The sequence below is a fragment of the Orbicella franksi genome, chromosome 4 (assembly GCF_964199315.1).
Source record: "Orbicella franksi chromosome 4, jaOrbFran1.1, whole genome shotgun sequence".
NCBI classification, from domain to species: Eukaryota; Metazoa; Cnidaria; class Anthozoa; order Scleractinia; family Merulinidae; genus Orbicella; species Orbicella franksi.
In genome coordinates, this window is record NC_138148.1 from 3,847,447 (window position 1) to 3,868,928 (window position 21,482).

At 37.5% G+C, this 21,482-nt stretch overlaps 1 protein-coding gene across 4 annotated transcripts in view; it reads left to right on the top strand.

Moving 5' to 3' along the window:
* Nucleotides 1-89: 89 nt before the first annotated feature.
* LOC145485995 (uncharacterized) overlaps nucleotides 90-21,482 on the top strand; it is a 28,957-nt gene continuing 7,564 nt past the window's right edge. Inside the window, exons 1-35 of one of the 4 annotated variants that reach the window (XM_081464682.1) lie at nucleotides 90-564; nucleotides 738-829; nucleotides 3,609-3,671; nucleotides 4,169-4,226; nucleotides 4,463-4,564; nucleotides 5,449-5,526; nucleotides 5,964-6,002; nucleotides 6,389-6,490; nucleotides 7,039-7,221; nucleotides 7,755-7,825; nucleotides 8,133-8,222; nucleotides 8,698-8,773; nucleotides 9,203-9,316; nucleotides 9,920-10,022; nucleotides 10,178-10,215; nucleotides 10,530-10,596; nucleotides 10,919-11,033; nucleotides 11,479-11,570; nucleotides 11,953-12,078; nucleotides 12,514-12,587; nucleotides 13,273-13,352; nucleotides 13,579-13,617; nucleotides 13,801-13,876; nucleotides 14,494-14,605; nucleotides 15,032-15,095; nucleotides 15,283-15,322; nucleotides 15,557-15,627; nucleotides 15,964-16,064; nucleotides 16,193-16,260; nucleotides 16,432-16,521; nucleotides 17,157-17,235; nucleotides 17,530-17,594; nucleotides 17,744-17,776; nucleotides 18,346-18,420; nucleotides 18,650-18,846. In XM_081464682.1, the coding sequence (XP_081320808.1) occupies nucleotides 466-564; nucleotides 738-829; nucleotides 3,609-3,671; nucleotides 4,169-4,226; nucleotides 4,463-4,564; nucleotides 5,449-5,526; nucleotides 5,964-6,002; nucleotides 6,389-6,490; nucleotides 7,039-7,221; nucleotides 7,755-7,825; nucleotides 8,133-8,222; nucleotides 8,698-8,773; nucleotides 9,203-9,316; nucleotides 9,920-10,022; nucleotides 10,178-10,215; nucleotides 10,530-10,596; nucleotides 10,919-11,033; nucleotides 11,479-11,570; nucleotides 11,953-12,078; nucleotides 12,514-12,587; nucleotides 13,273-13,352; nucleotides 13,579-13,617; nucleotides 13,801-13,876; nucleotides 14,494-14,605; nucleotides 15,032-15,095; nucleotides 15,283-15,322; nucleotides 15,557-15,627; nucleotides 15,964-16,064; nucleotides 16,193-16,260; nucleotides 16,432-16,521; nucleotides 17,157-17,235; nucleotides 17,530-17,594; nucleotides 17,744-17,776; nucleotides 18,346-18,420; nucleotides 18,650-18,846 (2,972 nt within the window). In that variant the 5' untranslated portion in view covers nucleotides 90-465. The remainder of the gene's footprint in view (nucleotides 565-737; nucleotides 830-3,608; nucleotides 3,672-4,168; nucleotides 4,227-4,462; nucleotides 4,565-5,448; nucleotides 5,527-5,963; nucleotides 6,003-6,388; nucleotides 6,491-7,038; nucleotides 7,222-7,754; nucleotides 7,826-8,132; nucleotides 8,223-8,697; nucleotides 8,774-9,202; nucleotides 9,317-9,919; nucleotides 10,023-10,177; nucleotides 10,216-10,529; nucleotides 10,597-10,918; nucleotides 11,034-11,478; nucleotides 11,571-11,952; nucleotides 12,079-12,513; nucleotides 12,588-13,272; nucleotides 13,353-13,578; nucleotides 13,618-13,800; nucleotides 13,877-14,493; nucleotides 14,606-15,031; nucleotides 15,096-15,282; nucleotides 15,323-15,556; nucleotides 15,628-15,963; nucleotides 16,065-16,192; nucleotides 16,261-16,431; nucleotides 16,522-17,156; nucleotides 17,236-17,529; nucleotides 17,595-17,743; nucleotides 17,777-18,345; nucleotides 18,421-18,649; nucleotides 18,847-21,482) is intronic. The other 3 variants (XM_081464680.1, XM_081464684.1, XM_081464683.1) reach the window with 3 other exon arrangements.

Here is a 21,482-nt window from a genome sequence, read left to right on the forward strand (position 1 = left end):
CTTTACATTTCAAATGGTATAAGGGGAAATCGCTATTAACTGTTGGTTTAAACTATCTGGCGATGGATAAGCGCGAGAGAATGATATCGTCTTTATACAAGTACGTATTGGGTACCTAGTTTTAATGCGGAAATTAGGAGGGAAAACTGGACTCTAGTTGACTCGTGCGCATTTTGTGGTGGCGGGCTCAAGAAAATTTTGAATCGCTTGATTATTCGGACACGCATCGGAAATACGAAACGTGTTGTTTTAAAACGAGAGAAAAAGGACCTTGATAGGATTATCCGAATGTTATGGAATGCCATTAAATTACTGGATGTTTGAACGTGCCAACAAGTTAGTTTGTCGGTGATAAAGCAGGGGGAGATGACCGGAAAATCGCGATTGCAACACGCCAACAAGCTGAACTTCGTCGAATGTACACAGTCACCTTTTCATGATAAGATTTAAGTTGATCTATTGGATATGAATCCAGACAGAGCTGGGCGAATTCCGCCGCCTACGAGGAGACTTGTAGTACGGAAAGCGAACAGCCATCGAGACTTGCGTCCTATTACAGAAAGGGTAAGTTTTCATGTTGTTTTATCTCGCTTGTTAAATTGCGATAAGCACGTTCTTTCCAGTACCAAAGCCGCGGCTGATGTTGTTTGCTCCTTACTGTAGTTCGCGGATTAATTAAACCATGGCTTCTGTAGGATTATCTTAAGTCCGTTTTATTTGACTTTTTTTTTCTACAGGCAACGCTCGAGAAAGTCTTAGGGCTGACAGTGTCCAGAAATGCTTGCCTCGCTTGCGATCCAGTGTCCGGTTTAGTGGCGTATCCGGCTGGGTGAGTGAAGTTGGATATTTACTCGACATTTTTGTCTTGTATTTTATGCTGGCATAGAATTTTATTTGGTCTCCAGGAATGACGTGGGTTTTAAACAATGCAATTAAGATGATTTGAGGAACGATTTCGTATTCCCATTGATGCATCGAGCATAGAAATAACCTTATTGTCAAAATGTAGAGTGAAAGGTCACGATGAATACGTACGAATGCGTGTTCGAAATTCGCAAGTACATGAAAATTGTATTTCTGGTCTATACGGCTTTTTAAATGGGCACACTATCTCCTAAATGACTGAGCAATGCTTATCAAAATATTATAAGTTATAATAATAAGGTTTTCACAAGCCAGGCTATTCTTGTGAAGTTCTGAAATTGTTAAATTTTAATCGCGGTGTCGCTTTTGCTTGTTCAGTTCATAGCGGTGGTTCTGGACGATTGCTTTTCGCACGGTGGATGATTTCCGCCGTATAAATATCAACTCGTTTAACGATTATAGCAAATGGCTTTTCCTACGTTGATTAGATTCCGTTTGGATGAAGTGAAATGCTGAATTTAGCTGGTAGCCGTGGAGAGACATTTATAATTCATATGTAGAAGTCTGATCTCGGACGTCTTTTTTTCAAAACCGACTTCGATGCTGCCAGGCTGAGGTTTAATGAGAGCATTTGGGATGATATATTCAAACAGTTATATTGGCCTTGGTGTGTATGTGTTGATTGAAATCAGCCGTAAATTTGTTGATACATATTAAACGGACTGAGAGTGAATACACAGGTGAACGAGATTCGGATGCATTCGAAAACTTCGTCGTTGTAAAAATTATCAGCGCGTGTTTTGTTTTGCGTTGTCAAATACAACGGGCTGAAACGGCGACGGAAATTTTAAACAATCATTTAGACGTTGTTATGAAATTGAATCAATTTTAATGATCGCTGCGAGGGTCATGTGGAGGGGTTATTATGGTTTCCGAGTTATTCGGGACTTTGTCTTGTATTCATTTGTTATTTTCATTGTATTTACTCGTACTGTTGAGTGGGTTGTAATTTACAACCATGGCCCATGCAAGTTAACTTCGATATATAAACTTCTTCCATCCCAACACAGCTTTTCATTTGTAATCTCTTCGATCTAGAGCCTAGTGGGACAGTTGCACTCGTCATTTCACCAGCTGTTCTTAACAAGATCGCTAAAAATATCTCCATAGCCTGATCACTCTGAAGTTGATATTGCAATTTGCATTTCATTTTGCTTGCCTAGAGTAATTAGTAAAATCATTCACATGCGATGAATCAAGGAATATATTATGCTCCAACAAAATCAAATTAACTTAATCAAACAATAAAAGGTTATTTACTTTTTCGTATAGCCCTTTGGGAAAAGAGTTTTCTTCAAAGTGAGAATCTTTTAAGGAGTCTTGCAATTAAATTACCTGCAAATTTGACAGTTTTATCCTCAATATTTGCCCCAAGAATTGCATGTTTTCCTTCATGCCTGTCAGGACATCAACCGTAAACTAATCAGCTTTTATGAAGATACTTGTATAACAAATTATGATGTTGCCACAGTACATGTAATTCCTGACTTTGCAACATAAAAGTTCAATATTCCACTACAGCTTTCCAGGTTAAACCTGTCTGGAACTACATGTAAATGTACATTCAGTTGATACCAATACAAATCTGCTGACATTGTGTTCAGTCAAAAATTGGGTTAATTTTGAATCTCAGTTAAACAGAAATTCAATTTAAAACCAAAGTAGAGAACTTATATTGTTGATGTGAAAGAACACTAATTTTGCTGAAATACATCCAATATGAAATTTTGTGTATAATGTCATGGAGGACTCGAGAAGACTAATTTATTCCACTTTCTTACCCCATTTGTTCAAAGGAGAAACACTAGTGGATGTAGATTTTGTTTCATCAACACTTTTAGATAGTGATGTGCAGTGCATAGCATCATCATTTGAATGACTGGGTTCTGGTCTGGTGGCCTCTGGAGTGTCAGTTTCACTAGCTAGTCAAAATATATTTCTCTAGTCATGTGGTAGCACTGCAGGGGAGAGCCAGTTTTGTCTAGCAGTGGACATTATGTGTTTTTACGAAATACATCATCTGGGCGCTGAAAAATAGCGGGAAAAATTATAGTGGAGGTTGTTGCACTGAAATATCAGCAGTTGTCAGATATGAGAATTTTCCCTCTACACATGAGACTCCATTTAAATCTTTAATAGTTTCAGTTCAAAACAAGAATAAAAGTATGGGCTATTGATTAATGTAATTTGTTTTAAATGCTGATTTGCTAATTTGTTCTTGTAACTGATGGGTGATTGTTTTCTATCCAAGACCAATGCAACAACTTGAACTCTTCAAGAAAGTTTTCCAAAGTCTTGAACTGCAGATAATTTTTCATGAAAAATCCCATGAAATACATGTAGCAATCTATATTACTTAGAACTAAAAGACATCAAATAATCCCAATGTGCTATAAAAATGGCAGCCTCAGAATAGAATATTGACAAGTTGTTACATATTCAAAGTTTGGATATCCAGGCCTCAATATATTGGCCACATGTAAACACTACGCCTTTCTGTAGGCAGATACCTTTTCAAACTGGAAACTTTTTCTTGACTACTCCCAAGGGTGAGTGGTTTTGGATACGAGGCAGGGTTAGCTGCATGTGTAGCTTAAATAGAGAAGGCTTCTGGGATGATGCTACTTGAATTTTTTTCTTCCATGCAGTGGTACTAAAATAATCTGGGTTTTTTTTTTTCACAGATGTGTAGTGGTCTTGTTCAACCCCAGGAAAAACAAGCAAAGTTTTGTTCTCAATACATCCAAGTAAGAAACACTTATTAGCATCTACACTGTATTGTGAGTGTGATCAAAGTACAGTCATGTAATTTACTCTGCCCATGACACAATTCTGAGGATAATACCTGAGTGTATTTATACATGTATACATGTATGCTACACTGATTAAGTAGCTTGAAATTATCTGATAGCATTTTGCTATTGAGCCCCCCAAGTCTATTTGAAACGCAAATTCAGTGACAACAAACTCAACGGACCGAGACTGAGTTTTTTTATGATAGATTACATTCATAGTTAGTTCATCATACTTGACACTGACATAATTTTTGAACTTAATTAGTACTGTCGCGAGGACGGAGAAATGTTGTTCGCTACTGATTTTGCAAGATCTTGTTTTAGAATATCTTATAATTATAGAACTTTATATATATGTTGTTGCTATAAAAGGTTTTTTCTCAATTTGATGTGCTGGGTAGTTGTTACAACAAAGAAATAGCCACTGACTAATCATTTGATTTTTACAGAAAAACGATCACTTCAGTAGCCTTTTCTGGTGATGGCAAATATTTGGCAACAGGCGAAGTAAGTTTTTGCAACTTAAATTATTTAATGCATATTAACCAACAGTCAATAATAATAATAGATTGTGTTTTAAATTAATCTAATTGTAATCACTTTTTCTCTTTGCCTCACAATGTATGGGTACATTGTACATTGTGAAATCGTTTTAAATGTGGATTTCATTAGTTGAGACATCACTCTTATCAGTTTAATAAGGAAAATTCAAGCTTCCGTATTTTTCTTCATCTTTTCAACAGAGTGGTCACATGCCATGTGTGCGAGTCTGGGATATGGAAGATCAGTCCCATCCACAGATATCAGAGATGGCAAAGGGACATAAATTTGGTATTGCATGCGTGGTATGTTACATGTTATGAGAAGTAATGGTACTGAATTATTAATTTGAAAAAGATTCCGCATTTTTTGTGGTTTGGGACATTCTGTTGTACATGTATTCTTGGGGAAGGAACTTTACACTTATAGTGTGCCTCTCTCCACCCAAGAACTATTTATCAACTTGTACCAATTAATTCAATGTTGAAAAACCAACTGACAAAATGTGGGTAACCTGAGTTGGAGTATTTATACCATCCAGAGAGAATAGCACAGCTCTAGCAAAAATCCGCCAGCTGGCAATGTTGCTGCATACAGTGAATTATTGGCTCCCAACTTCTTGCTGAAGTTCACTTATCCTGACAAATAACAAGTCCATCTCTGGTATTTAGGCCTTAAGGCGGGTGATTATCTCTGGTTTCCATAGCATGAAGCAACTCTAGAGTATTTTCTATTCCCCTCCTGGATGGGATACTTTCATTTATGCTATCCCATCGCAGGGTTACCCCCAGCATTATATTTGGGGGTACCCATTTATACACCAGGGTGGAGAGAGACAACACAATGTCCCCGGCCAGGGCTTGAACCTGAACTACTCGATCCTAGGCAAGTGCACCAACCGTGAGGCCACCGCACCTCCACATCTCTGGTCTTTACTGCCCATTATTGCTGTTACTTTCTCGTCTGCTATGAAGCATTTTTACAGGGCGGGTAGTAATACTCTTAATATACACTAAGGGCCAGGCTGCTGAACAATAATTAGGATGGGCTCCAGTGAACAAACTTTGCTTTGAGCCATCTTCTTGAGAGGTTTTATTTTATACACATGGAGTACGTTTTTGGGCTGTCCTCTTTATTTGATTTTGTGTGGTGTGATTTATGAGCTTTTTCTTTTCATTCCTTCTCCAAGGCATTTTCTCCTAATTTAAAATATGTGGCATCTGTTGGATTCCAGCATGATATGATTGTCAATATTTGGAACTGGAAGGTAACATGTATTTTAATCTTCTGGTAATAATTGTGTATACATGTACATTATACAGATTAGATGGTCAATCAAAATTTTATTTCATTTTCCAGGCTGAAGTTTAGTTTTAGTGCAGTGTAGCTTGTCAGGATTTTTCACTTTTCAATTTTTCCAATGCTGTTTCTACCATTTTACCATTACATTTAGTATTTATTTCAATGTTGTTTTAAATTTTTTACTTTTGTACAATGCTTTTAATTAATGCTTTTTTTAAAAATTTTGGAACGATGTACATGGCTAACATAGTCCATTTAGGCACCAGGATCACAAAGATTGTGGATGTGAAACTATCAAAGCTTAAATTTTTTTCCTTCTTTCTTTGCAGCTACAAAAACTTGCCATTTTACTGCAAAGATACATGTTTTTCATTAATATTTATTTCTTTGTTTTCATTGTAGACTGGTACAAAGGTTGCGAGCAATAAAGTTTCATCAAAGGTAGGTCAAAACTGATATTATTGTGCAAACGTTGTTATATGTTACTCACTGAAGTGAAAGAAGAAATGTTGCATCAACTGACACTCAATTAAGATTGGTAAGTTCACACTCTGTCTCATGACTGTCATGTGGCTGTTCTAAAACCCAATTATTAAACAAACCATTTCCAGGGTGCTTTTCTTGAGTACTAGTGGAAAACCTTTAATTTATATATTTGGTAGTCTGAGTTCTACTTGCATTTTCATTTTCATGCAAATCAAACATGTTTTCATATGAATGAAGGTGCAATCAGATTTTGTTTTCAGAAAGAGGGAAAGGGAAACAGGTAAGTGGTCTAATCAGTGCAAACTTTCCTCTTAATCAGTAGTTTACTCTTTCATTTTCAGGTGTCTGCACTATCATTTTCTGAAAATGGTAGCTTCTTTGTAACTGTTGGTGTCCGTCATGTCAAATTTTGGTATTTTGACACTGAGTCAAATAAATCAAAGGTGAGGAAAACATTTATCATTAAGAAAATGTATTTTTACATGTAAATCAAATAAATAACTGTTCAAAATTTTTATGACTGATTATTGTTAACAACATATATATGTTACGTATAAGCCCTATTTTCTTTGGGAGAAAGATGGCTCACAAGCTTCTACAAAAAGGTGTGATTACATTGTAATTAGCAAACACACGCCAAAGACCCAGCATTAGCTAATAATCAGATTCTATCAACTGTACTTAAGGATTTTTCAGAACGGCAAGGAACACATGTATCCAGTTCAAAATGTAGAAACTCACTCATAACAGTTTACTTTAGTTAGTTAATGCAGGGTTGTCAATAAGGTATGTAACCTGAACACCTGTTACGGCTGAGTGTGCTTGATGGTCCCTTGATGTTTCGGGTGAAGTTGCCTGTAGTTGATACAATTCACTCATAAAGTAACAAGTTTGTTACGGGTGTGAAGTTCAAGGCTGCAGTTGAATCAAAACTTAACAGTTCAGAAAAATGTCAGAGAGCCAAATGTTTTCATTTGATTCCTTTCTTCAGGTCTCCAAGACACTGGTCATCAATGGCCGAGCTGCACTTTTAGGAGAACAAAGAAACAATACTTTCTGTGATGTTGCTTGTGGCCGCGGTGTAAACTCTGATATAACTTACTGTGTAACCAATTCAGGGCTGTTGTGCTCTATTAACAGCAAGAGAGTACTTGACACCTGGGTCGAGCTCAAGGTATTGTACTTAAAAAAATTCAGTGACCATTCTGCTAAGATATTTCTAGCTGCATGTGTTCACTGTGTACTTCTAGCTTTATTTGGACATTCGTCTAATCAATAAACAGGTATCATCTGCGATCAACTGCATGTAGAATGGCAAGTGAGGTCTTACGTGCCACTTGATATGAAGTAGATAGGTGAAGTGAACAATTACAATGAAAATGCAAAATTTAGTTTTCAGTCTGAATCCTGTGTTTCTTTTCACAAGTTTTTCACCTGAATTTCTTTGAAAGAAAAAAGTCCCTGGAGATGGTCAAACCAGACAAGCAAAATCATTTTCATAACTGGTCAATTTGCCAGTTGCCTAGCCCTGCAGGTTTGAAACAAAATTTAAATGTAAGTTATACGTAAGGCTGTCATGTACTGTACATGTATGTAAGTTACAATGTGTACAATGTATGTCATGAGTCTGTCCCATTGTTTCCCTGTATCTGGCCCTTATTATTGTGTAGCCCCTTCTCTTAAGTCTTGTATCTCTCTTGGTTACAGTCATCTAAAGCACATGCCTTAGCTGTGAGTGAACATTATATCATATGTGGATGTGCAGATGGAATAATAAGGTAAAAACTGTTAGTACTCACTACTGTCACTGGCAAAATTAGCTCCAGTTCCTCTTATGTACTGGTAGACTTAATCTCTGGAAAATAATAAATTAAAGCAGCTTCATGTTGTGAAAAAATTATGGGATGTGAAAATGGAAGCTGACTTTACAATGTAGTTACAAAAGAATGGGAGCCAATTTATCGTAAGTTTATCTGCTGGATATCCATTGGGTGTCAAGAATATTTGACAGTGTATGAATTTATGTGCATTTGTTACGTATTATATTTGATTGACTTATTAAGAATGATTATGCTTTTCTTTCAGAGTATTCAATCCTTTGAAGTTACAGTTCATTGTAACTATTCCAAAACCTCATTTTCTGGGTGTTAATGTAGCTGAAGGCATTGACTCCAGGTAAAAATCACAAACTTAAGTTGTATTTTGTTATTTGTACTTGCTATCAGATTTTTGTGTTATCTTATTTAAAGCCCTTTAATGTTTGCTTTCAAGGTACATCTAAATTGGTATGAGTACAGTGACGAGGTTTGCTGACACTCCTTGAAAAGGGTCTTCAGTGAAAATTTCTTCCATTGGCAAGTTTATGAAATTGAATCACAGCAAATGCTGCTTGCTCATGAGGCATCCCGTGATAAAAAAGGAAACACTTGTCTGACAGATGCCTGCACTTGATAGCCCCTGGCTATTAGAAAAACAACTTTGTTACTCAGCGCAGTTTTTTTCTGAATGTCAGATGTGTCTCTTAGGGGATTAAGTGAGTGCGTGATGGGAGATATTTAATATTTAGGCTAGTCAAGTATGAAAGTACTTTCTTGTCCAAAGTGTCCTTGAAAAATAACTTACGTCCATTTTTGTTACCTTTTGCATTTAGTAATCCATTATCAAAGCCAGAGAAGGCAGTTTATCCAGATGCAATTGCTGTAGCCCTTGACACTGTTAACCATAGGGTGGGTCAATGCATGTATTGATTTTATATTTTATTTCTTAACTGTATTTATTATAGCTACTGTATTCTTAAACAAGCAGCCCTCTGTCCTTGCTGATTCCCTCTGGAAATTCCAATAGGTGCCTGCAAATCTCCAATTTTAGTTCTCAGTGTCCCAAGTTAAGTTTCATTTTGAGTTGAGCATGATGTGTTTTTATTGTCAGTTTCAAAGTTGAATCTTAGTTAATCCATTGGAAAACAGTTGCATGGCTGTTGCACAATGTAAATGAATTGAAATAAATTGTACATGTTCAAGCCATTGTTTAAAATCAAATTTATTTTCAGTGGTGATTGATTATATGTTTTTAAGCTAAATTGAACAAGAATATTTTATTTATGTGAAGGATTCTCTAAGATGAGAGGTGACTGTTGTGTTAATTTGTTCTTGCAGTTGGCTTGTGTTTACAATGACCACAGCTTGTACACATGGGATGTGAAAGACATGAAAAAAATTGGAAAAACATGGTCTTCTCTTTATCATAGTACATGTGTGTGGGGAGTGGAGGTAAACACTGTATACACAATTATTAGTATTACTTATTACTTATTGCTTATATTAATTATTACTTATTGATATTTATTATTTTTAAGTAATAGTCCAAGAAAATTAAGAATTAAGAGGAAGTCATCTCCCAGCCATAGAGTTTGACACAAATCTTCCATTTTGACTGTGAAGCTCTTCTCTCAGAGTCTACATTGTTTGTGATTGTTTCTTGCTTATGCGCGAACCTCTACATTAATAAAAGAAAAGATAAAAAGAGTACCAACTTTTTGAAATGCATTTTGTAAAAAACTACAGGTATTTTTTTCAATTAACTTTAAGCATTAGGGTTGGATGACACTTAGAAACGTTTTGTTTTAAACATTCTCCTTTGTACCAACAGATTTGTTGGTAATGCAGACCTGGGGAATTATTTCCTTCTTCAGATCAGGGGTTTTATTTTAATTAAGTATTTTAGTAATATCATGGTCAAGAATAGCGCACACCATTTTTTTGTTGAAATCGTCCCAACTCAAAAGAAACTTCAGTCTGTAAAAGTCACCTTCTTGCTTTTATCTTGTGCCACTGACAATGTTTGATTTGTTAAAATCTGACGTTTTGTTGTAGGTGTACCCTAATGTGTCAGATAATCGCCAGGCAGCCCTTCCTCCAGGCTCATTCTTAACTTGTTCAGCTGATGATACTGTTAGAGTGTGGAACATTGAAGAAGGTGAGAACTAGTACATTTAGCAGGATCAGTCTAAGGGACGTTTCCACAAATGTAAAGACATTAGATATCAGAAGTTTGGTGATTGTACCTTGAATCCCTGTCGGTTCAAATCCAAGTGTTTTCTTTTGCATTCTAATGTGTTGTGTCTTTTCCAGGAACAAGTATCTTATTTGAGAGGAATGTTTACAGCAAGGTAGGTTGAGTCAATGTACAACACCACCACTCAAAAAAGTCTTCATCTTTTTTTCTTGCTCCTTGTTTAATGACCAAATGTTGTTTCTTTCACTACACGCTTTGCTTCTGGTGAAAATCATAGAACTGGTATTAATAGAACGTTCTTCTCGCAAGACGCCAGTGTTGGTGTATTTCTTTCCAAAACCTACTCACTTAGGCCTCGCTGTGCAATGTTTTCATGAAGTTGCTGAGTTAACACGTAGTTTACCTGTTATCAGTCATTATGATCAGGCAGATCTCAAGAAATTGTTCTTGCTTGTGGTAAACTTACAGGAGATGATGAGAGTATTGTATATGGAAGATGCAGTAGCCAACTTGAAAGATACTGACATCAGTCCAGGTAAGTTGATAACTCTTTTTCAAACAACAAACTTCCAAGTAAACTCCTTTAAACCGTTACCTTCCTGTTCAGTTCCATAACAACTATTTCCTTTTAGAGAGCATGAGGGTGAACCGTGCGGCCTAAGACAGAGCAAAAAAAAAAAAAAATGTAGGACAAAAAATGTACTTTGTCCCAAGCTTTCACATGCCTCATTGCACACTCGAAAGGGAAGAGTTTGCTATGCATGTTTCTAAAAAAATATCGATGCCCTTTTTCTTCACTGCTTCCTCCCTCTCGGAAATCTTCATTTAGTGATTTGTATTTTTTTTTTTCTCACAAGCCATAAAGAACATGCGTGATTCCACCGGTGACACACGGAATGCTGGGGTGAGATGTATTCGTATTAGTCCGGATGGACAGGCACTGGCTACTGGAGACAGATCAGGGAATGTCAGGTTTGTATTTCAAAAGAAAACACATTTCACAATTTGTTTTCCGCTGGGTGGACAGACCTAACATAGACTGTTACTCACCGACCTGCCTCTTACAGTGTAATCATCCGAACCCCGGGTCCGAACCAGCAGATATTTGTTTTCATCCCCCATGGTTACGCATTCTTGCCCTGCTGCGAAATTCTATGCTAATTTCTTCGCCGTACAGAGATCCGTATAGTCTCTAATTGGTTGTTAATTGCGCGCGAAAATTCAAAACCTGGAAACTACTAATCAGAAGCATGGCACGGATCTCTATAAATCTACGTCATCAGAATGAAATTTGTCGGGTCCAGTCCCAGACGTCTATTTTACCGAGGACAAATTTCAAGATATTCCTACTCACCTGGGAGGCTTTCTTTTACCACAAAGTCAGTTTCTCAGTATTGCTTATAAATGTTCTTTTCAGGGTGTATGACTTGATGTTCTTTGATGAGACTGCAAAAATTGAGGCACACGAGTCAGAAGTGTTATGTGTAGAGTTTTCACCCACAGACTCGGGTATGGAATGGAAGTTTGTAAATGTTTTCCAGTGTTACAGTAACTCAAGGTTTGATTATTTGTCAGATTCTGTTTTGAGCAATTTTCAATCGAGTGACGTGACATTTGTCACTCTGGCCAATCACAAAGGATACTGGTAATCTAATGAACCAATCAAAACTCAAAGCAAATACGTGTAGCTGGCGTGAAGCGCGGGAAAACATGTGCGAGCGAGTCATTATTGGTTTTGGTTTTTGCTTGTGATTGGTTGAGAAAATTGTGCGAGATTTTTACAACAAATCTCTAGGCGTAGTAAACAAAACCAAAGCAAATAAATAGTGCTTTTGATACTCAAATGAAAACCGCTCTATGTTTACATTTTGTTAATCCTTTCTCCTTGTAGGTCATAAATTACTTGCATCAGCCGGGCGAGATCGACTTATTCACGTCTTTGATATGATGAATAACTTCGTTCTTGTTCAGACATTGGATGATCATTCAGCGTCAATAACCTCCATCAGGTTCAACAGTAAGTAAATCTATGTTTTGTAACGTTTTGCTAACCACACTGGAGTACAGTGTATGTTCATTATGTATGTTTCGTGTTAACGTTAGAAGTATTTTAGGCGTGCTTGCAGGTATGATGAATCCGTAGGGGCTAATAGGCCATTTAAGATTTTGTAAGTTATAAAAGAGCCACTCGAAGGCATCTCTTTCAACTTTACTTTTTATTTTTTCTGTTTATTCACTGCTGTATTTTCTTTATGATAATGTAACGCTCGCTGTAATCTGCCTCAATAAACCAGATGCCCGCTCCTGATGCTGTGTTTATTAATTAAGATTAGTTACAAAATAATTTATTATCGTTTCAGGGTGATTAGAGTGTAACATTCACTTTACACAAAGAAAAGCCTTGTTTAGCTTTAGAACCCTCGTGCTGAAATCTTGGCATTTTTGTTTTCAGTGTCTGAATCTGATGAATTACAGCTTTTGAGTTGTGGAGCGGACAAGTCTATTATATTCAGAACAGCTCAACAGGTATGAGGGCAATTTTAATTATAGAGGGAAACAAGGGGGTCAGAAGTTCTCGCTACCTGAAGTTCTTCATTCTTTCTGAGATCACTTGATGAAACAACTTCGTACATGTAGCTGTAAGAATCAAAGAAACTGTTGGTAAAAGAATATAAAATACGTTAAAGATATGAGAACGGCTCGTAACGAATAACGATTTTCATTCCATTTAGACCCCGTCCACCTTAGCACCCTAGATCGGAGGAATTTGAAAACGGAGGCTGGGGCAAACGTCCACACTAATCCGTCACGAAAACGGAGCTTTTCTAAGACGCTCTTCAAACCGGAGGAATTTGAAAACACCGGCTTTGCGTTTTCGTGTGGATGGAAAACATTTTGAAAATGAAGCTTTTCGAAAATGGTGACATCACGATAATCACGTGACTCCCCGGCAGGAATTTTCCTCAAACACAAATGCAAAATGACCGGTGATTGTTGCGTTTTCAAATTCCTCCTATGATACAGACTAGAAAGCACCGTTAATTAATTAATTGGAATTTTACTTCTTTCTTTTGCTTCCCGCCCTTTTGTGTCTGGAACCCTCCTTGCCTTCTTTTTTCCAAGTAAACCTTATGGTAATTTTCTTTAACGCAATTTCTTTTAGATTCCATATCTAATCTTGATGTCGTTTTTAAATTCTTGGATTTTGCAGAACCCAGAATTTCAGTTTGTTAGGACCACAAATTACGTCGGGAAAACAACACTGTATGACATGGATATTGATCCGTCGGGGTAAGTATTTTCTAATTGCATTTTCTTGCAATGATCTTACTGCAGCCAGCTATGATTCACTTCTTTTTACGTGACGCAAGATTGGTGATTCTCCGTGATGCGTGTTTGGTACCCCCCACTCCCTAAGCCACCCTCTGCTATGGGTGGAGTTTTTGCATGTAATTAAATGAAACACGAACAGCTTAACGTCTATAACCGTTTTTTTGCTTTATTTTTTTTTCGTTAGAAAACTTGCGGCGACTGCTTGTCAGGACAGAAATGTCAGGTATCCAGGAGCTGAGTTTAACAGTTGTTTTCCACTCATATGACAGTAATTGTATCTGCAATTTGACAAAGTAGATCAATGAAACTAACGCAAAATCTATGAAAGAACAAAGAAGAGAAGTGAGTAAAGTGTTTTCCACTTACAAGTGATCATGTTATCATTTTGGATTTGTTTTGCTTCAAGGGTTTATGATGTAAACAGCGGAAAGCAAACAAGAAACTACAAAGGCACACCGGGAGATGACGGAACATTAGTAAGGGTATGTAACTCGGCTGAATTTCATCAAAGGGCGATGTGATGTAACAAGTCATGTTTTAAGGGTACAATATTACCTTCCAAGAGAAACACACTTGATAATGTGAGAACACCAAGGAAGTCAAGACTGGGGAGGATTGAGACGGTCTACGACTAAACAAAAGCTTGAAAAATGTCGGGAAAGTTGTTAAAGATGTCATCTGTGAAGACTTAGTCTCTGTTCATCTGTGAACATAGGGTGTAAAAAGTTATGTTCACGTTGTCGTGGAATTATCAGCTTTGCTCCAAGAGTCGTTGTACATGCTTACTCTCACTATGTACAGCAGAAACAAGCACTTCTAAATCAAATTAAATTATATCTAGGATGCATAAGATTAATATTCACGTTATGATAAGATTTGTCGACCCATATTAACCCAAAACTTGGGGATAACAAAATGTTTGCACGAAACCAATTCGTCCCGATATTTGAAAATCTGTTGAGCTTCTTTGAGCTTCTAGCCCAAAGATAAGGAAATCTTTGGGCTAACAGATCGTAGCGTGTAGTAACTCGGTTTGTGCTGATGTGCTGTTAAATTTTGTTGACACGAAGCATGCTAACTGGTTTGTTTGTCCTGCTAGATAACTCTGGACTCGTCAGGAACATACGCAGCCACAAGCTGTTCAGATAAGAGTGTGTGTCTGACAGAGTTTGACTCTGGTGAATGTGTCGCCAGCATGTCCGGTCATTCTGGTAAGTGTAAAGTAGAAGATTTAAGCCAAACAATGCAAGCATTCACAGCTACTTTTACAGCGACGAAAAGTTCAATAAACCAATCAAATCTGACGCGAAGCCATTTCAAGCGCGGGAAATCGTTCTTGAAATCGGTGTTGAACGCGCGAAAACGTGCAACCGTCAACCGGTGATAACCAGAGGAAGACGTGACTGAAACCGGTTTAACGCGGAATAACGTGTCACCCGATGGAAGCGCGAAAAAAGCGCGGGAAAATGGGCGAACATTGAAACGCGCGTGTCAGCCAAATCGCGTTTACACGTCACTGTTTTTTTAACCCGCGGCAATCGCTTAACATTTAGTAGACACGAAGCTCATTAGTGTTTTTGTTAAGGCTTATGGTTATTCGCCCGTCACTATTCATTGAAAAGGAATTTTGTTTACAGAGGTGGTGACTGGCTTGAAGTTTTCTGTTGATTGCAAGAATCTTATTTCTGTTGGAGGGGATGGGTGAGTGATGATACAGAGTACTGAATAAACACACGTTTAGCAATAGTACGTGTAGATGGAGAGAAGAACAATTTAAGTGTTTTCTTAGTTCTTTTCATGTCTTTTTGTCTGCTAATTTTATTAATTTTAAAATTAATTAATTTTATTAAGAAAATGTATGGCATTCATGTTTTTTCTTTGTTTGCAGATGCATCTTTTTGTGGAAAATACCTACAACATATATGCAGGTAACAGGTTTATTGACTTACTACGACTTTGTTTAATATTGTTTTTAGCCAAACTCCCTGAGCTGTTTTATAGGAATCGAAAACTCTTCATCATATCCTATCCAATGTGGTTATAATGTTAGCAAATTTCGTTGCTATCTAATTTTGCACTTAGAATGCAAAGCTTCTATTGGTTGCATGATAGAGTTGAGACATTGGTCCATTGCTGATCATATACTTCTGCTTTCTTGTCAGAATATGGTGGAGAAACTTCAGGGACTTGGACAAGAACCAGACAACAAAATCCAGTTTGGAACTCCTATCAGGTATTATTTTTAGTTGGCCTGACCAGTTTCTCAAACCTCCAGAGATAAGTCAAAAAAGACAAAGTAATTCCACAGTGATGAATTACTGTAATTCTGCAAACATCCGTGTGTTGGACACCATTACGAGATTCCTTGCGTCGAAATGACACTTGATGTTCTTAGTCTATTCATTATAGCTTCCTTGCGGGGATACATATTTTATTGTAGCGTTCAAGTCTTGTCGAGAGGATCAATCTCCTGCTGTTGCCTGGCTTGTCGATCTCCTGAGAGGAGCTATTACTAACAGTTTTTTTTTTTCTCATATTGTAACGATTGTTTTTATTTGTTTAACATCAGGCGCGAGACATACCAAATGACTCATCCATCCATAATTGAATCACCAGAGGAGAACGACTTTGTCCCAGCAGAACCTTCGGCATTTACCAGGCCAACTAGAGGTATATATAGCTCGTATCTAGCTCAGTCGTGAGTTACAGTAACCGAGGTCAAAAGAAGATTGCGTGCGGTCCCTCATTTCATTGTTGTTTTACTTTGCACTTTTCTTTTTTTTTCTCTGATATCCTAGAGCCCAGTCCCCCAGTCAAAGATTACCGATTTAGCGTGGGTCAGTTGCCTGCCTGGGCGAAAAAGCAGGTGGGTTATTTTAATAAACACAAAATGTCTTTACACTTCTCCATCCTTTTCTTACAGAATTATTTGGAAATATATAACTTGTTAATTGTGCTTGAATTTCAAAGGTAATCACACACCTTTTGTAAACAAGATTGTAACATTTTGGTAAAAGCTTCGTTTATTCCGTTTTAGCTGGTCGCCGAAGGAAATGAAAAAACTAGTTTATCGCCAGAGCAGGATAACACTGGTCCAATAAGTCAACCTGGAGGGCGCTGGGCACAGGTGAGCTACTTACCCACCCCTCCCTAGTGCTGGTTCTTAGTTCTTCAGATGTGGAATTGTCTTAGATAGGGGTTCAAGTGTTATAATATACGCGGCTTCCCACATTTACATATGTGCACTGTTTGCTCGAAGGTGATTGAAGTTTGCGTCTTTTAACTGTTTTCGGTTGAAGTTGCCATTAGAACAAAAGTAATTGCAACTTGGCGTACTCGCGTTTGTCCTCCCTTGGCGCACGTGGAATTTATTTATCTTGAGTTCTGACTTGTTGCTTTTTCAGTAGCTACTACAACACCGCTGTGATAAATTATTCTAATGCACCTTTTTGACGACATCATGCAGTTACAACATTGTTTCGTTTTTTTTTTTTATAAGAAACCACTTTCATAGATCAATTTACCATGCCGAATTTAGAAAATATGCGAAGCGTCATACGAATCCCTTGCAAACTCATAAAAACATGGACCCCCGAACTTGCCAATTTTTTTTTTTTTTTTACCAACAAATGTATTTCGAAATTTCGGAACAAAAACAGATTGCAAACTCATTACCAAGTGCTCCCAACCGGAAAAAAAACCCCTCCATTTTTTCCCAGAGAGTGTTTGTTTCTATTGAAACCTTTTTTTCCTTTTTTGCAGCGAGTCCAAAATGGCGGTATTCATGTGGCTGGTGATAATGGCACGATACAACCAATTCCATTCTCATTTGAACCAGCAGGTAAAAACAAAATGCAACAATCAAATTGTTGTTGACTTAATAAGGAACAGAGCCATCTCCAAGTAGTGATTAAACACGCCTTTTCATAACTGTTGCTTAGCAATGCAGAAAATATCAGATGAAGAGGAAAGGTCAGTTCATAAAAATAATCAGAACTGAACTTCTACTTTTTACACAAATCAACCGAAAAACTGTAGTTTGCTTTGCAGCTTTTGGTCCCAACTGGCGACAGATAGAACTGTTGTGTGAAGAAAACATGTTCTCTTGTTTTTGAATCGTGTACTCTTTTTGCAGATCGGAAGCGCTATACAATAGAACCCATCTCACTGCAGGAACAAGTCAGAGCTCTGGCAAACAGCGTATGTAATTGATTCGTTTTAATTTAATGTTAAGTCCTGCTCATGCGACCGTTAGCTTTTTTCATCACATGTTTGGATTCAAAACCTTTTGCAGTTTGTCCAACTCTTTTCTTACTGATATTTTTTGTTTGTTCTTTGTTATTTTGCAGCCTCTCGAGAGACGTTGCTCACTTACACGAGGGGTAAGAAAGAGATAGTGATCTACTTGGCTTGAATTTCTTTTGTCCAGTAAACTCTAGAACCTTGTGAAAACACCTTGTGGAGACGCGACTGAATTTTGAGTCCCGCGCTTTAAACGAACGTTATTCTTGATCCCAGCGAACAAAGTTTCTCGGAAAGAAATAGGCTTGAAATAAAACTGCCATTTGGTAAAGCGCATTCGCGTGAAACTCTAGCTATTGAACAGCTACAGTCTGCCGATTGAGGCAGCTTTTCAGATTACAGGAATGAAGCAATGTTGTTATCGGGGAGCAGGGATGAGGCAGTATTGAGAGCGCTCGCCTCCCAGCAATGTGGCCCGGGTTGGATTCCGGCCCGGTGTCATATGTGGGTTGAGTTTTTTGTTTGTTCACGCCTCGCTCCGAAGGTTTTTCTCCGGTTTTCCTCCATCCGCAAAAACCAACATCTCTAAATTCCAAATGAACCACGGCAGAGGACCTGCATTAAAACCAGCTAAGGCTGCTGTGACTTCCTCTCTAAATGTTGTAATTTATTTATGTATATGTGGATTGAGCTCTCATTAATTTCGCAGGAAGATGATGATCTGTTTCCCGCGGATGGTCGAGCAGCTTTGGATAAACTGAGCGAGGAGGAAGATTATAATGAGGTTAGTATCTTTACAGTTAAAAAAAAAACGTGGTAGCCGTAGAAAGCTCAAGTCACATGACCAAACAATTAACACACCAAAAAGTTACCTGACCAATTTCAGGAGGAGTAAGAAAGTTTGATTGCTTTTGCTTGTAAGGAAAATTTGAAATCTGCCCGGGCATTTTGTGTCAACTCTAGGCTAAGTAAGGTTAACATCGTGTTGAGGGCGTACCTTTCCTGCCTTACAGGGAACCGCTCCACCTGGTGTCACCGTGTCACGTGGCAGTGACGTCATGGCGCAGGTCTCACGGAAAAGTAGTGTTGTGATGTCAGAAGCCGGAGAGCTCAAATTCGAGGAAGCTGAGGAGCTGGACGAGGGAGAAATGAAAGAAGTGATTATCTACCTTCCTCCAAGCCAGGATGACTTCGACAGTGAAGTTGCCAGGTCAGAAAAATATCCTTTTTATGTCCCTAATGAGGTCCTTCATCCATGTGGTGCTGGGGCAAGTTGCGTCCTTAAGGACCTACCCCAAGACGTAGGAGTGGAAATGAGGCCGGCCTGTTACGACTCCAAGAGCCCTTTGTATGCCTATTCGATGCGAGAGTTAGGTTGCAAGGTCGAAAAACGGTCCTTGTTGAATGAGATCTTACTCAGAGCTCTTCGGGAAATGGAGCCAAGTGTAGGGTCCTTTTCAGACGGCCATGTTATTAAAAGCTTTTATCCAAGGAAAGGAAAGGTTCCCTCGACTAAGCTTTTCAGCGTTTTAGCGCCTTCTGGACAAGACAAAAAGTTAAATTCCAAACAATTAAATGAAAGTGTTTGTGCAAAGTCATGCTTAAATGAAGTGACTAACTCTAACTTAAACCCAACCGTTACTAAAACATGCTTTAAATTGAATTCTTCTACTGTTGATAATATAAAGTTTGAACGCTGTAAAGTCGAGATTAAAAACCTATCGGAAAACAAGAATGGTCCTGGCAACAGAAATTCTAACGTCTCCAAACATTCAGAGAGAAGTCTTTGGTTTAATGGCTTATTTAACAAGAAGGTGACTTTTGGTGGTCTTGTCTTTATTAGTCTCAGTTTACTTGGGTATTACAACATTACGGGGATACAGTAATTAGATGAAAATGATAAATTAGCCCTCGCCTTAAACATAAGATTAAATGTTAAAAGGTTACAGTCATTGCACTGCTGTCAGCCACAAAAACATTTTTTTTTAACTTTCCGTTGGCTTTTTATTGGTTTTCTTGTAAAATTCCCAGTCAATCAAAATTCCAGCAGTGGCACACGCAATTTCTGAGCACGTGAGTTGCACGTGAGTACTTTGTCTTCACCTTCCCTCCCCCCCCCCCACCCCCCCCCCTCCCTCCTCCCGTCGCGACACTAAAGTTGGATATTGATTGGCTGGGCAATTAGGAAACCAGCAAAAAAAATGTGGAAAAGTTGTAAAAAAAACCTAACCAACTCTGCAGGGAACGGTTTGAATATTTAAACAACTTCTTGAAATATTAATTAAGCTCTGTAAAAGAAACTTGAATCGGGTCTACTTAAACTGAAACAATTGGTGTTTATTATTAGTCTATTCTCTGACGCATGAGTCTAACTTTAAATTCTGCGGATGAAACCCTGTTGGTGTGGTCATTACTTTCATGTTATGTGGTTTGTCTTTCTAAATTTTGCAAAAGGAAATTAGGGTTTTTTCAATTGTAAACTTTTTCACTCTTGAAAATAAAAGTGAGATTTTACTTTGCATGGTTATTGTTTTGCCGACATGTTAATTTCAACTTAACTAGAAATAAACACATAGATAAAAAGCTATTTTCGAACTTGTTATGAATAAGGTTTAAAGTTAGTTCTATTTTAAAATATAAAAAAAGTATTTATATATATAAAAAAAATTATGTTGTTATCTCGAGAGCTAGTCAGAGTTTTTTTGAGAACTTAAACCAGTATATTTTAAATTTGAAAGTGTAGCAATTCTATTATTTTATGAAGAAATAAATTTTTAAACATGTACTCGATTTCACTTTTGTTTTTAACTTTCAGCTCTTCTTAACTGAATCGATTGTTTGGTAACAAATAATGTAAGAATGTAAATACTTCGTTTTTGTCTTATGATGTAAAATTATATGCAAGGGTAAAAAGTACCAAAAGTTAAATCTAAACTTTATTTAACTCTTAAAACCTTAAAAATAATGTTGGATCTGGAGTAAAATGACTAAATGAATAATAATTTTTTTTAAATGTTTTAATCATGAACACTGACCGCCCAAATAGTAATTATTAAACTCTTACTTGATTGAATTTTAACAAAGTACTTGTACTTAGGGCGTTTTTCTGGTGACATTCATAAAATTAATTCCGAAGTAATCACAGAATGAACATTACGGCGGGAAATTTCAATAATCCATATAACACGTGACTGGCTGCTAACGCGAGTGGCGGCAAGCGCGGGAAAGTTAACGGGTGCAAAGCGCGGGAAACGTAGTGGAAGCTATTATTGATTTAATGGTATTCTTTTTTGGCTGAAAAGGCCATGAAAGGCAGAACCTTTGCTGTTGTAGGCTCGAGTACAGTGCGCGACTTTCGTAACTTCAATTCGAATTCACTTGAAAACGCTCTAAACTATGTTTATCTTAAACGTGTGCAACACTTTAAACTTCGTTGCAGTCCCTATAACTTAAAAGTTCTTAATATGACATAAAGTCGCATGATAAGTGAGATTAAAATTAATTTAGAGTTAATATCGTAATATGAATTGTTTCATTACACAGTTCTAACAACAGACCTTCCAGAGGCCATTTCAAGTATATGGCAATTTTCAAGAAGTCTCAAAAAGCTAAGTAAGTTCTAACAAAAACAAAAAAAATGCGCCATCGTTCATCATGGCCGCCGCAAAATCATCTTCATAACATTCCATATCTTTTTACCAATAATTTTCTAACATTTCCGAGTAACAAGCCCTAATCCGTGGTCTTTGCTTTATTACAACAGTCCCCCCACTCTCCCCTCCCATTTTATTGCATTTAACAATTAATGTAACTAACACCGACTGTCTTCCTTTTGCACACTCGCTC